The sequence below is a fragment of the Gasterosteus aculeatus genome, chromosome 1, assembly GCF_964276395.1.
Source record: "Gasterosteus aculeatus chromosome 1, fGasAcu3.hap1.1, whole genome shotgun sequence".
Classification (NCBI taxonomy): domain Eukaryota; kingdom Metazoa; phylum Chordata; class Actinopteri; order Perciformes; family Gasterosteidae; genus Gasterosteus; species Gasterosteus aculeatus.
Window position 1 is genome coordinate 9,597,530 of NC_135688.1, and position 15,165 is coordinate 9,612,694.

General features: G+C 41.9%; 2 protein-coding genes across 2 annotated transcripts; one reads left to right on the forward strand and one right to left on the reverse strand.

Annotated features, from left to right (window-relative positions):
- Nucleotides 1–845: 845 nt before the first annotated feature.
- Nucleotides 846–11,900, reverse strand: ppp2r1bb (protein phosphatase 2, regulatory subunit A, beta b). The gene is made up of 15 exons (XM_040174188.2): nucleotides 11,424–11,900; nucleotides 10,705–10,795; nucleotides 10,457–10,557; nucleotides 10,118–10,350; nucleotides 9,796–9,943; nucleotides 9,520–9,675; nucleotides 7,642–7,756; nucleotides 7,460–7,530; nucleotides 5,705–5,839; nucleotides 4,154–4,327; nucleotides 3,932–3,992; nucleotides 3,046–3,200; nucleotides 2,761–2,903; nucleotides 2,556–2,647; nucleotides 846–2,451 (listed from the first exon to the last, which is right to left on the reverse strand). The coding sequence occupies exons 1-15, from the start codon at nucleotides 11,499–11,501 to the stop codon at nucleotides 2,435–2,437; spliced, it is 1,770 nt and encodes a 589-aa protein (XP_040030122.1). The 5' UTR covers nucleotides 11,502–11,900; the 3' UTR covers nucleotides 846–2,434.
- Nucleotides 11,901–12,345: 445 nt separating this feature from the next.
- med29 (mediator complex subunit 29) lies at nucleotides 12,346–14,009 on the forward strand. The gene is made up of 4 exons (XM_040174236.2): nucleotides 12,346–12,650; nucleotides 12,746–12,804; nucleotides 12,924–13,008; nucleotides 13,476–14,009. The coding sequence occupies exons 1-4, from the start codon at nucleotides 12,384–12,386 to the stop codon at nucleotides 13,701–13,703; spliced, it is 639 nt and encodes a 212-aa protein (XP_040030170.2). The 5' UTR covers nucleotides 12,346–12,383; the 3' UTR covers nucleotides 13,704–14,009.
- Nucleotides 14,010–15,165: the final 1,156 nt, after the last annotated feature.

Sequence of the window (15,165 nt, forward strand, 5' to 3'; positions counted from 1 at the left end):
CGGGGCAGGTGACAGCTGCGGATCCCGCCTCGCTCTGCGTGGTTCCCTGTGGACGAACCGGCCCAACGGACCAGCGCTTTTATCCCCACAGCAGCAGCCGTCGACCGGGTTAGAGCGCAGCAAACACGAGACCACCAAGACGGGGAAATTAATCCCAGATTTTCTTGAGTAGTTTACAGGCTGAGGAGATATAAGCGGATAAAAGGGGTATTTTTACAAAGCAGACCAATTAACACTTAATAGAAGTTCGAAAAAACACAGTTAAAAGAAACGCAGTCAGTTGCAATAGAACATAAAAAGTTGAACAGTAAAGCCATGATCGATCAGTTTAGTCATAAGTCATTGTATAGAATGAAGGAAAGGTAATTGTATAGTATCTTAATAAGGTCCTAGTTTAGTTATTGGAAAAATAGTTTGTACTAATGCAAATAAATGTCAAAATCATCCTAAAAATGAGTGAGTGAAAAAAGTAACATTTTAGTATGTCCAAAAAGGTTAGTGTATCAAAATGAAGATAAAAAAGTGAATATATAGTACGTTGAAAAACATGTATTTTAAGAAACCCTAGTAAATAATGTAAAGGTCAAGGTATCGTCTATCAAAGTAAATGATTGATTTTTCTTTTACTATACATTGTATAGCATTCCCATTAGTTAAACTATTGTAATAGTGTAGCACATTGCATGATGCGCTAAAATTGATTAAATTGTTGGTAAATAAAGTGAAAAACCAAAAAATCCTTTCAAAGTTACTGAAGTAAATTCATAATTGTTTTGATGATCTGCTGCGTTTGGCAACAAGAACCCTCCATGTACTAACAGGGTTTAAGAAAACAGTGAAACTGGTTCCTTTGTTACTTTATTCAGATCTTTAAAAGATACAGTAGTACAGAATACCAATTGTCGAGAGATTTCAAAATAAAAACAATCTTTGCGATGCATGACAAATAATCAAGAGGTTTATTCAAGAACAAAAAGGGGAGGGGAGGCAAACAGCAGGAGTTGTTCAGGGAAAGACAAGTTTATTTTATCAACACAGAAGATACATTTATTCAACCGGCCCACAAGCAACCCAAAGTAAAACATGTAGACCCCGATCCCACTTTCTTTAACGCATGCATTTGTTCTCCATCGTGTACAGATTTGGAAGAGTCCTCAGGTGGCCGTTTAGTCGTCGACCTTCTGCTCCCAAATCTCATTCCCAGTGGAGGCCTGAGGTGGATTTAAGGGGACCCTTGACAGCTGTCGGACAGGAAGACGTCCGCGGCCCTCAGAGCTGGTCTACTTAATTTTACGGCCCCATTAACGGCCGAGGAACAATGCGTCCCTTTAACGAAAAGAACATGGTCTCTTCACTGAAAAGGAGCGGTGAATACGAATTATCACGGCGTATTACAGGAACCCCAGCGGCTTATCAAAGTCATATTGGCACAAAGATTAAGAGCAACGCAGAGGACATAGTGAAGAAAATCAAAACTGACAACTAATTCCCACCCTAGCACGCGGATCTGGAGGCATAATAACGAGCAACACTTGATGACGTGGCTGGTCCCCATAGGCCCGTTTCACAGCTGCAGGCTAATCAGGTGTCATTTCTAAGGTGACTGTAGGCTATGCTACTTTTAAGGTGCCCCGTCTAGGGAGGCTGTCACCCTGGAATAACTGAAACGGAATAGAATGAGACCAGAATCTATTACACCTGTGTTCACCTTGCTAGGACACATCTAAGTGGCTGCTGTGGAAAGGGCTCTTTACAGTGTGCAGAGTTTATTCCTTGGTTTGACTTCCCAAAAAGTCTGGAGGATGCGAGTTGGGAGATCGATTAGCACATGCAATCATTCCTCAGATTACATGCAGTAATGGACGCCTCGTTATTTCGCTCTACAGGACAATCCTGAGAACCATTTAAGAAACAGGTTTGGTCTGGCCGAAGAGGAAAAAGCAGAGTAGACCTGCTCAGACCTTTCAGCATCTCAGAGAAAAGACAACTTTCTGGGCTAAACAAACCGCCCGCTCCACCATCTGCTATTTAGATTTTGCACCTAGCATCGAGAGAAATCGCAGCAGTACGGGGCGCTAGCTAGCAAACAGACATGTGGTGAGCTGCTATAACTGGGGCGGAAGCCCCCCACCCCCCCAGTGGTAGAGGACATAAAGGGGAGGAATGAGATGAGGGGCTCTGGATAGCAATCCGGTCACCATGCACCACCTAATGCTATTTCATCACACTTTACCAATTAACAGCAAAGGTTAACAAAGAAGCCTGTGCCGGGGGAGGACTTGGTTACTGGACAGAACTAAAGACAGATGGGTAAAAACTATTGTTAAGTTTTCTCTATACATTTACCAGTTGTTTCTGAACATCAATAAATATCTTGTGAAAGTGTTTGCGTTGCCGTCTTGGGTGGTTGTCTGCTTTGTCCGCGTTGGGTCGGTTATGCGAGGGCCAGAACTGTGTTTAAGAGGAAACAACAAAGAGCATTTCTTACAAATAGGTTTATAACGGCAAGTCAGACTTCGTTGAAATGTGCAATGACGCAAGAGTGAAGCGCGTACCACTGATAGCCTCCTGGGCAAAGTACTTGACGTCCATGTCGGTGTCTGTGGCGAGCTTCTCCAGCACGGGCTTCACCTCTGTTTGAAGGGCACTGCAGGACGAACAGGAGGAGAATGACTAAACAGACACATTTTAGTACAATACCAGAATGCATTTCACTGTGGAGAGAAACCATCAGATGGCAGAAGCACACAGACAACATACTTGCTGTCGAGCACGGGGCCGATCTTCTGTAGGGATTTGGCCACGTTGAAGCGTACGTTAGCCACCTGGTCGTTGGACATCTTGAGGACCACTGGCAGCATCTGCTTGGTGGTGATGTCCTGGCCACACGCCTCGGACAGAGCCTGAGACACACAATACAGACGGTCACCAGCAGGAAACCCCGTTTACAAATAGTTTTATTAAAAACTACAAAATAAGGGTTTTAGACACTGATGAAATGGTCCAAAGGACTTAAAGATGGTGGCCAGTTAAAGGCAGACTCACGTTGATGCAGAACAGAGTGGTCATTCTGTGGAGGTAATTGGGGTCGTTGGCCATGCCCAGGACTTTGGGCACGATGGTGTTCTGCGCCCACTCGGCTCCAAACTTCTCCACCAGCTTCATCAGGTTACAGGTGGCCGCCTCACGGATGGCGTACACTACAACACGACAGAGAGACTTTGTCAAAGGCTTTCCTGGATATACTTTAATTACACAGACTTTATGTAGACAGATCTTTGAATACACAGACAAATATATTATGTACATAATAGTGAACTGTTCCGAAATCAACGTGTGTATGTGAAATGTTAAAATGACTTAAAGATCCCTTTGAGTCAGCGAGTAAAAGATTCCGGGCAGATTTCTCTTGTACTGTTTTTCTTTGAAGGGGATTATGTAAGTCTGAACCCAGGCAGCCCAACAAAACACACACAGGGCCAACTGGGCTACATCATTGGAATGCTGTGTGTGTGTGTGTGTGTGTGTGTGTGTGTGCGCAATTCAAGACCCCGAGTAATGTACAGAAACAAAATCTGCTGCAAGTGAAGTCAACAGGTACACTGATCTGAATATAGCCAATAGTTTAAAAGAAGAACCTCAAGCAAACTGATGCAGAAACTTTTCCAAAAGAGTGGCAATGTTGGGATTTATACCAAGTCCTGTTAGAAATCAACATTCTTATATCAAAGCAAAGGGGTTCTTTCCCCAGGAAGTTTAGAGGTTTACGGGGGGGGGGGGGGGTTCTTCAGTTGTAAGAACATAAATAACATGTATAATAATAATATGTGGGAAAAAAATCTGAATACAAATAATGTGTATGCCAGACTCCATCTAAGCAACCACCGTGTCACCCCACAAAACAGTAGGTTTATACTCAGAAGTTCCTTACCGTGGTCTATGAGCCAGGCCATACAGAGGGTGTTGAGCTTTTCGTCAAAGAACTCTACTCCCTGAGAGAAACAGACATGTTGTAATCAGGTTTGCTTTCCTGGACGTCTACAGTCCAATGGGCCCGACGTGGCAGCAAATTGTCATGATTTCTGGTTTTGTGCTGGGTGCAAACTAGAAGACTGTCAAAGCGCCATACGAGTTGATGGAGCCGATGACTCACCAGCTGGCCTGCCAACAGAGGCATGTACTCGATGATGGCGAGGCGAACCCTCCACTTTGCGTCCTCCGCCAGCTCCACGATGGCGGGCAGCAGAGACTGGGAGAGCTGACGGATGCCAATCACCTCGTTCACACAGTCTAGGTTGGAGATGATGTTGAGGCGCACCTCGGGGCACTAGGACAGAAAAGGGAAGAGGACACATTATGCATCTTGGGGGCATGTATATTAAAAGAGTAACAAGGTATTGCTTTCTGTAAAATCATTTTTTTTTCATTTAAGCCAAGATCACAGTAGCACCTGCCTTATTAACTTGATTATGAAGTATCAGGAGCCCTCATCTCATAACAAATCAAAGTATTTTGAGCTAACAGACGTTTCTATTATCTCATACGGTACATTTATTGTCTACAGATACTTAAGTCACAGTAAACCAAATAGATGGCTACGTAGTTCTTAACAAGGTAACCCATGTTTAGATATAGAAGAGTTAAATATGATTAGCTATAGTTAATACAGGATTAAGACAGGGTTAAGACAGGATATGAACTGGAATAGATAAACTAAAGCTTTCCTCCACATATCCCAAAACAAAATGGAAGCCCTTAACGGCACAGAGATTGAACCATCTCACTCAGGCCTGTTAACCAAGTGGGAACATAGAAATTATTCAGTTTATAAATAAAATGGCACATCTGCTCAACATTCTCCACGGTGCTCCCTTTAAACTGTTCTCATCACCTTGAGTTGTTCAAATTTGCTAGTCAAAGCTGTCGTTTTGTGCATAACTCTAATTAGACAGCGTTAGGCTTTCGTTTGTGCTGCGAGGAAACGGGGCCATCTTTAAATAGGACTACGGAGAAAAGCAACGGCAAAAATGACAGCCGCAAACCTCACAAAACACAGGTACACAGTCTAACCTGTCAAACCGGTCTAATCTGAATATGCAACCTAGTTTCATAGCACAAGAATCCATTAGGGTTCTTGAGGGACCTGTTACGTTAGCTGACGAATGCCTTTGTCCAGTCCTCATTCAAGCTTTACGCCGTTTCTCAAAACAAATTGTACCGGCTCGGAGAAAAGAAAACAAAAATTGTTTCACAAGGTGTGTCCAATACTAAAATAACAAAAGGCAAATCAGACAGACTGACGAGAGGATACATCTCCAACTTAATGACAAAACTATACTTAAATGTGCTACATAACTAGCACGACAAACCACTAAATACAGAGACGTGGCACTTAACATACATTCAATCAAAATGCGCCGTGCCATGTCGTATGTAATTGCAGCGTGTTTATGCCTCCCTCTAGACGGGCTCCTCTTATTTTAAGCCATCTGGCTCACTCTCCAATCCCCTACATCTGGTAGCTGCAACTAAGTGGCTTCCGTTTGCCCAACTACTACCCGACTCCCTGAAGTTGTAAATCAAGGGGAAACACTGAAAGTTTGAAAAGTCAGGCTAGTAGCAAGCTAAGCTCTGCCGTGAGCCAGATGTGCACAACGGGAGAGAGAAATTGAGTGTGGCGACGATGGGTCTTCGTTCCCTTTACCTCGTCCTTGAGCTGAGCCAAGAAGAGAGGCAGCAAGTGCTCTATTGTGTTGTCCTTTCCCAGGATGGTAGAAAGGCCCATGATGACGGAGGCGAGAGCCGACTTCACGTGCTGATTGGTGTCTGAGACGAGCTCCTGGTGAGAGACGGGACACAGATCAGAAAAACAAATGGTTAACAGCGTATGTACATAATTAAAACACCGGAAGTGCTGCTATGGCTCATATTCACAACACGATAGAGGGAGAGGCTCTAATCCACTTTAGTGTAATTGTGGTCACTAAAACTGGCCTAACATGAAAAAAATGGATTAAAAAAAATACAACAGTGCCACCTGCTGTTCAAAATCTGCAAACTACTGGCATACCGACGACGTCTTAAGCCTAGTTTATGCTTCTGCGTTTTCAGAGCGACGCAGACGCAAGCCCCCCTTGCGTGTCCCTTGCGTCGCTTTTCACACCTCCTTGCGTCCTTGCGTGTGTCGAGCCATTTTTCGAGGCTTGCGTCGACGCAAGCCTCCTGCAGCGCACCAGCCTGCGTTTGGTCCGCTAACTACGTCCTTTACGGAGTCTCACATTTCCGCATTCATAGCCCGACACCGCCATTATTAAAAAGAAGAATATCTACGAGATAACGGATCAGATTTAAGAACTTTTGTCGGATAAAAATGCGCAAATATGACCGCTTATACAAGCCGTCATTGGCGGGTTGTAGAAGCGGGTTGGATTCACGGAGGGAGATCGCCGCAAACGCCGGTTGAGAGGTGCACAAAGTTGTGGAGGAAAATACGGGACAAATGTGTCCGCGATGAAAAGCAGCAGTGGCGATGCACGGGGCAATAAAGTCTATGATACATAAATAAACAAACCAATAAATAGACGTGACTCTCTAGGTCGTCTTCAACAAAAACACGTCACTCCGCCTGTTGTTCTGGCGGTAAATTGCTCTGCAACACACGCAGAACCATGAATTTAAACGAGTACGTCGACGCAATGAGGCAGACGCAAACGCATGCACCGGCCTTTACTCGTGGTCCAACCCTGTACAACAATCCCACATTAAAGCCCCTGGTTGAGGGCGGAATCTTAGCAGCTCCCAAGGTAAGCAGGACGTCCACTAATCCAACAAGGACTTCTTCGTCCTCTACTGCGCGGGTGGAAGTGTTTGAAGGCACATTCGCTTTATAACCTTATGCCGTCTCTAGGGGTCTACAGTCAGATTTTAAGTGTGTGTATGTGAATGCTATCTACTTGCTTAGGTGGTATACGCTATTCCAATCAGCAACATCGAAGTAAAGAAAGTTGTTTCTTCATCAATCATTGTTTCACTGTGGAAATATCTGAATAATTTGTAAGTTTCATGCTAAATTTTAATCAAGCCTTTTGTTTTACTTTACGAACTGCCGTTATTTTGTTTTCGGCTAGTTTAAATATTATACGCAATAACTACTGATATCATGAAGATATGAAGTCAAAAGCAATGCACAGCTTGTTAAAACCACAGCTGGAGGATTAAACTTAAAACAAACTGCAATACATTTTTACAGAGCAGCAATTTGGCTGAACCAGCTTTACTCCAGAGCACAGTAATTAGATAGATATAACACACACACACACACACAGAGCGTTTCCTATCTTCTTGAATGGTTCATTAAATGTTGCGTTTTTATTTTATTTTTATCAAAAGGAGTTCAGGCCAACATTATGCCAATGAGACAAAAGTTCTTGAGTGGCAAACAGAAAAGTACATTTATTACCTTGACACAGGGCAGAATGTGAGTCATGATGATTTGCTCACGATTTTCCTCAGGCAGGTTCTCGCAGAACTCTAACAAAAGGACAACGGTAATAAGAAGTATGCAACAGACTGGACAAGACACCAACTAATTTAAGAGAGTCTCTAGTATTAATGCTTTCATTACTGTGTCCGTGTTCTTACCTTTGACTTTGTTGGCTGCAGCAGCGCGGACCTCCGCTTCACAGTCCTTCAAAAGGTTCTGGAAGGCCGGGACCAGATCGTTCTTTGTGATCTCTGGCCCGACTGCTTTCTGGAGCTACATTTGGAGAGAAGGCAATATGTTTCAATAACTAAATAAGCATGTGTGTAAAATAACACAAAATGTAATACTTTTTTTTAAACATTGCTGGATTTTAGTGGAGAGTATTTTAGTAGAGTAAAAAAGGTGGGTAATTAAAGCTATATAGCTCTGAAATCTGACCGACCAAGGCACATTTTTATGGTCACATTTACACAAATGTTCCGCATGACAAAGAGAATGTACGTTGCCACGCAGCGTAACGTTGGTTGAGCCACTGGACAGTCTTCAGGACACTGCTGGATTACAATATGTAAGGACCTTTGTTGTCTATTATAGTTCCTAGAATTGAAATCTGATTAACAATAATGGCCCTTTATTTTTTTTCCTTGCTCTTCTTCACTTTGGTCTATAAGACGAGCATTGTGTGGAGATGCGAGTAACTCCGAACAGACAGCTCGCCACGTGGCAGTGAATTAGTAAGTTTCCTACAGTTGTGCAACCTGGGCATGTTCTGGTCTGATTGTCTTTACGTGGCTTAACAATGTAAAACGATAACCACTTTAAATTTAAGTTTTGTACATTTTACAACTGACCATTTAGACGAAATTGGTAGGGAATACCTGCATATTTAGCGCATGTTGCCTTTCAGCCTTAAAACACAGATGTGACTTTGGTACGGATTGCCTGACACACATCAGACATAAAAAAGACAAACCAACCTGTTCTGACCAGACTTGCATACCCATACGTTAGCTAAATTAAGCTTACTGTCATTCAGAAACTTATATTAAAGAAAATAAATAGAAAACATTTTTGGTTAAGAGTTACTGAAATTAGTAATTAGATTCATCAAGGTATTAATCACCTTTGTATTGATCTCTATTTTGAGCTATATAGTCATAAATCCTTTTGGGGGAGAATAAGATAACATTTAAATGCTTCTTGTGGCTTTCCTTAAAGTTGATCAAATACAAAATGTATTTGTGTTATTTTATTATTATTACTACAAAATAATAACTCTTAATTGAATAATTAAAAGTGTGTGTGTAGCTTAGGGGAGAGTCAATGGAGGATGTCTTCTTCTTCAAAATATAAAAAACACACCATAAATTAATTGTGGTGAATTTCAGGAATTGAGACAACCGTGACTAACGAGGGATCGGGGACATGCTTTAGCATGCCTGTCTGTCTTGCTATAAAATAAAATAAGTAATCCATGCAGAAAAAAATCAAACCTAAAATAACAAGTGCACCAAAACGACACACAATTTCACCATTCGCCAATGACGAAGTAGCAGCCCTCTGAAGGTACTTTTTGCAGCTCAACATTGAATCAAACATCATCAAGAGTCAAACTAGGGAAATACTGAGCAACAAGCATCCAGTTTCAAATATGGAAAATACACACCGATCTAGAATCCTTCAGCTGTCTTAACGGATAAACTGAAACTTGACCTATGATCATAGTCTACAAACTTACGGGGAAAACATTTGTCACATATTCCATAGAGTTAATTGTTCAATAATATGTTTGTATATGTATTTTGCCCTTTTCCCTCACTTAACATAATTCTGTCGCTGACTTGGAGAATGTGTGCACTGTAAAATATGAATCATTACCCTATGTTAATATTTTTTTCAGTTAAATGTATGTTGTAAACTGGGCGACTGTAAGGCAACTCTAAATATCAGGCGTTTCTCAATATATATTTTTTGCCACTTTTTAATGTTAAACTTGACCATCACCCAGATGCAGCTAACAGGAAGTTGTTACATACTTCAGAGAACTTGTCAGCCACCATGTAGCGGACCCTCCAGGATTTATCTTCTGCAGCCTGGCGGAGGGTTGGCATCACCAGGGACTCAAGGTCCTCCTGAGGCAGCAGAGTGGCAATGCTGACACAAGCCTCAACCGCAAGAAGCCGCACTGAGTCCTGGTGGAGAAAGGTAATGTCAGCAATTTGGCCACTCCTGTGTTTCACAGACAGGTTGGGAATACAGAATAAAGAATTTAACAAGTTTAAATTGAGAAGAAGGAATACTACTGCTCATACCTGCTCATCAGAGGCTAAAGCGGTGAAGAGGGAAATGATGTCACTTTTTACATAATCCAGCTCAAGGACTTTGGCAAACTCCCCGAGTTTGGATGCTGCAGCACGACGCACCATAGGAGTGTCATCTGAGCACAAGGTGCGGAAATGCCTAGAGAAATGCCCAGATATTTTATCAGAAAAGGCCTAAATAGAGACCTGCTGAGAAACCTAAAACAATCACCGTAGGTATTACATTACTTGCTTAATATAATGTCATACATAATGCACACAACCATTTGGTGGACTATAAAAAGTTTTTATTTTTGTTAATGAAGCCACTTACTGGCGGATCTCTGCCTTGACAGTGCTGGAGACACGAGGATAACAGACGCTAAAGAGACCACAGGCAGATGTGCGAGAAGTGAACCAGTCACCGCTGGCCAGTCGCTTGACCAAAGGCTCAAAATGGACCTCCAGGTCAACAGGAGAATGCTCCTGAGAAATCTTCCGCAGGGATTCCACAGCTTTATCTCTGACTACGGTCTCCTCAACTGTAGCAAGGCTCTCCAGAGGTGGCTGTGTGACAAGAAGGAAGAAGGTTGGACACATTTGAGCAAATACAAGACATTTAGATTTCCAAAATGTCCATCAATTAAGTATAAAGCAGACTCCAGTGACTTACCAAGAGACAGTGGACATACTCTGGGCCTCCCACCAACATAGTGAAATTGCCAAGCTGCTCAGCCAGGGCCAAGAGGACCTCATCTTCATCATAGATGGTGTCTATGAATTACAAGAAACATCATTGAAAAATGTGTGAAAATATAATACAAATGATTGACAAAACAGCTAGGCAATATTCAAAGTACACGTTCAGAACTTTACCCACGTAACATAAAATGTATGAGTTAGATGATTCATTTTTATTACCTGTGAGGAATGGAAGGAGTTCAGTGCGAGTCCTCTCGACACCAAGTGCCAAGGCAATAGTTGACAGCTTCTTGATGCTGTTCAGTCGTAACTGTATGCAGGAGGGGCACGCATTAGGCGTTTACAATGACGTGTAAGCTCATTCATTAAACAGCGTCAACGACTGGCGTTAAGCTTCAACATTGTTTCACTAACACAACGATTTACTAGAAGAAAACTCGAGGTAAACGTTACAATGGCTACGGTCTGCGTTCCAGCTGTATAATATTTCCCAAAGTCAACGTCTTTTCTAAAAAGCTGAATAGAAATGAAAGCTTTAATGTTACATTAACGTAAGGAGAACGAAAAGGCCAATAACAGTAAATTCTGCACTGCGGCCTGGAACGCCCTGCTGTTGTGATTGCTAATATGTTGGCTAACGTTAGCATTCTGATAGAGGCGTTGACCCGGGTTAGCTTGGGCTACCAACTGACTTCAATTTGACGTCGTTACATGTTAGTATACACACGTAATTTACACCAAACACAACGAAACGCTTCTCTAGATGAACAAGAACGTTTTGAACGATAACCGGGTAGGCCTCCGCCCGAAACGTTAGCTCGCGTAGTTGCTAGTTAGCTAGCATTAGCTGGTAATCAGTGGCACGACTCAAATGACGCTATACATTTAAGTGTTTTTACAAGACAATATAAGTGACCATTCCGGTGTCGCTAACGTACCTGGACATCCTCATTTCGCAGTTCATCAATGAGAACGGCGATAGGGTAGAGAGAGTCGTCTCCATCAGCTCCTGCCATTTTGGATAGTGTTGCAGTTATCGAATGGCGCTGCTGTGTTGCACTACGGGGTTTCTGGGTGAGAAGAGCGGCTGCAGGGCCATGCCTCCTCCGCTTCTCCTGCTGGTGCTGCCTTCACGAAACCATCAAGAAAAACCGCAAAGCAACAACTTCAGGCCAAACGATTAAACATTCCCCAAAATGAAAAATAAAACCCCCTTAACAAGCTAATATTTAACAATGGTGGAACCCCCCAACAGGTGTAATAAATAAAGCATCACAAAAGTTATTGTAGTAAAAGTCACATTGCCTATTTATATTTATAGACTGATATGTAACCTACACATACACACATATAACTCCCTATTAGTTCCCTATTAGTATCTACAATTTTGTTTGACTACTATAACTGTCCATTTGTCTACTATCTGACTAGACTTGTGTGTACGTCAATGGCCCAAAATAATCAATTTCTTTATTGACCAACTCAGGTGTTAAAATTAGATTAAACATTGATAACAACATCAGCACGTGTATTTGTTACCAGTGTCAAGCATATTTAAAATTGATTAATTGCAAAAATAACAATACAACATTCCTTAACGTAGTTGTTCTAAAGTGTATACGATATTTAATGTATACAGTCCATTTGATGTAATCGCCTCTGCTAAATTGTAATTACAATACATAACGAGAACAAAAGTTGCTGCAGTTTTAACATGAAAAACATGGACAAACAAAGAAAACTAATTTTGAATAGATTGCAAATGATGGCAATGTAGAAACAAAATAATAGTCCAAAGAAACAACATATTAGTGAGGAGGACGTGGGTAGCGGTGTGTATTGCATGTATGCATCACTAATGTTCAAAAGTAGATAGAAAGTTAACCGGTTTCAAAGGTATGTCTTTACGGAAACGCCTCTATTTTGAAAACCAACCAACCGGATATAGAATTCAGCTTCCGGCTTTCGAGTTGAAGCCGGGTAAGATGGCGTCTCAACAGCAGCAGCAGCCCGGCGGGCCAATGTTGCAGCCCGGATTGCAGGCTACTTCATTACAACAACAGCAACAACAACAACAGCAACAGCAGCAATTGAGCCAACAGCAAGACTTTGATCCAGTACATCGATTTAAGATTCTTATCCCACAGTTGAAAGAGAGTCTGCAAGTAAGTGTGCACCTAAAAATATCACATAACATTACGTTATGATGTTACGTTACGATGTGTCTCTTAAACATATTGCTTTATTTTTGCAACTTCAGAACCTCATGAAGATCGCATCCCTCAATTTGGCCCATAACACTACGATTGACAACGGCATGTGAGTAGTCTGTGCGGGGGGGGCGGGGGCACGCCGACGTTCGAATTGTGTCACCGACGGAGGATGTTTTTTCTGATTATTTCTTTTCACCAGGGTCTCTATTGTTTCTTTTGTTTAAGCAAAAGCAGCGACACCTCCGTTCAGCGCTTCGACAAGAGCCTCGAGGAGTTCTACGCCCTCTGTGATCAACTGGAGATGTGTTTGGTGAGACCTCAACCTCAAAGCGAAATGCTGTGTGTGACGTAGCAGGAATGTGACGTAGCAGGACGGCCACGGCGAGGCGTTCATTTGTCACAACAGCTGATATTGAAATGGAAGATAACTGCCCCTTTGTTGCTACTGCTAGACTTTCTGTGTCTGTTCACGTACAAGTGACTAAAACTCAACCCTGTTAAAGCAATGTGACTTTAACATTAAATTAAAAACACCCCACAAATACCATTGGAAAAGCATTTGAGTAAGTTATTTAGTTATGATTTTGTTTTTGTTCATTGATATAGTAATGTAACAAGGCTGCCACCTTACACTATGTAGTCTGAATCCAGTTGTTCTGTCCCACAGTCTACATATTGATTTAGACTTTTGGAGGCCTTTTCAAGAACAGCCCACCATCCTGTATCTGCACTTTGAATATACAGCGCAAACCCTCGTCTTTGTCTCCCTCCGTTCAGCGGCTGGCTTACGAGTGCCTCTCCCAGAGCATCGACAGCGCCAAGCATTCGCCCAACCTGGTTCCAACCGCCACCAAGCCGGACACGGTGCAGACGGAGTCCATGTCGTACGCCCAGTACCTGGGCATGATCAAGTCTCAGATCTCCTGTGCTAAAGATATCCACAACGCTTTGCTGGAGTGCTCCAAGAAGATCTCCGGGAAGGGACCGCCTCAGGGAATCATGTAGTGCCCGAGTCAACTACTCTTCATCTGGTGACATTTTTGAGAAGAATGATCCATTCCATATTTGGGCCCTTCCCATATTCACATCCACGTTTTGTTCAAGATACTGTTTAATTTCCCAACATCCTGATTATTTGGTGATGATTTTTGTTTTTTCAAATAAGTTGAGTCTTGTAAACGCTGTGTAAATAATCAAGATAAAGTCATGTTCTAAGATGACCAGAAGGTGGTGGCAGAGTTGTACCTGCAAACTCCATATTCTTTAATAAGTATTTTGTAGCTCATTTGTATTGATTAAAACATTTTTTTAGTTTTTTGTGTTGATACAAAAGAGTTTCAACTAAACAGGTAAATTTAAGACGTTCAGTTTTCTGTTTCATTTAGTCAGCAGTGGACAAATACGTTGAAGATTTAAAGGCGGCAGTAGTCAACGGGACGAGTACGTCACACTCTAAATTTACAGAAGCAGTAGAATCGAGCATTTTTCTAATAAAACCGGTCACATGCAAAGAGCGATGGCTTTAAAGAATCCTGTAAAAGAAAAATTATACTTAACTCCTATTGAAGCAACCGTGTTGAGATAGTGGGGCAACAAAATAGCAGCTTGGGGTAGTTAAAGAGTACGAGAGGATTTTTAAGAGTGCAGTCCGTTTCAAGGATTCACATGTTTATGAGAGCCGGAACCAGTTTCAATAGTTCCTTTTCTTCATGTATGATCCGTTTCAGCGTGCTCCCTCCTGTCACATGACTCATCAGAGCGGCATAAGTTGGACCCATGTTGGATTAACATACTAATGAGACGGGAAGCTAAAGATTCAGGTTGCATTTGGATTCTACTTCAGCCATATATTGTTCCTCAGTTCCCACCTAAGCGATTAATGAAGTCTGATACACAGGCACGTGAGAAGGCAGCCTGGTGGGCTCGCAGCTGTGCAACATCTCAGATATATCTGAGGTACTGACAAGTTCTTAGATCCCAAAATAGTGCTGTGGGTCATTACCGAACACAAAACGCATTCACACTCTCAGACCCTCTGCAGGCCTTCAGTAACATACAGACCTCTTCGATTAAAAAAACTAAACTGAAATACCAAATTAAAACACCAGATCAATTTCTTGTATTTTTATTTTCAGACCATAATTGTTGTTGACAACTTATTTTTAAAGCTTAATAAAACAACTAAACTAGAATTATAGAGAATAATCCAGACGTCGTTAAGATACTGTGCTACGCAGCACAAAGCATCAGATGAAAAACAACAAAGACACCAAAACAACATAAAAAGGGAAAAGTATTTTTCTTTTTACAATGATTACAGCAGATAAAAAACATTACATATTTGGAGAATCAGGTACTAGACAGTATAATTACAAAAAAAACAATTTAGACATCGTCTAAGTGCATTAGGGGATTTCAAACAGTCAGCACATTGTGTGTGGTGTTGTATTATGAAAATGGCAATGAG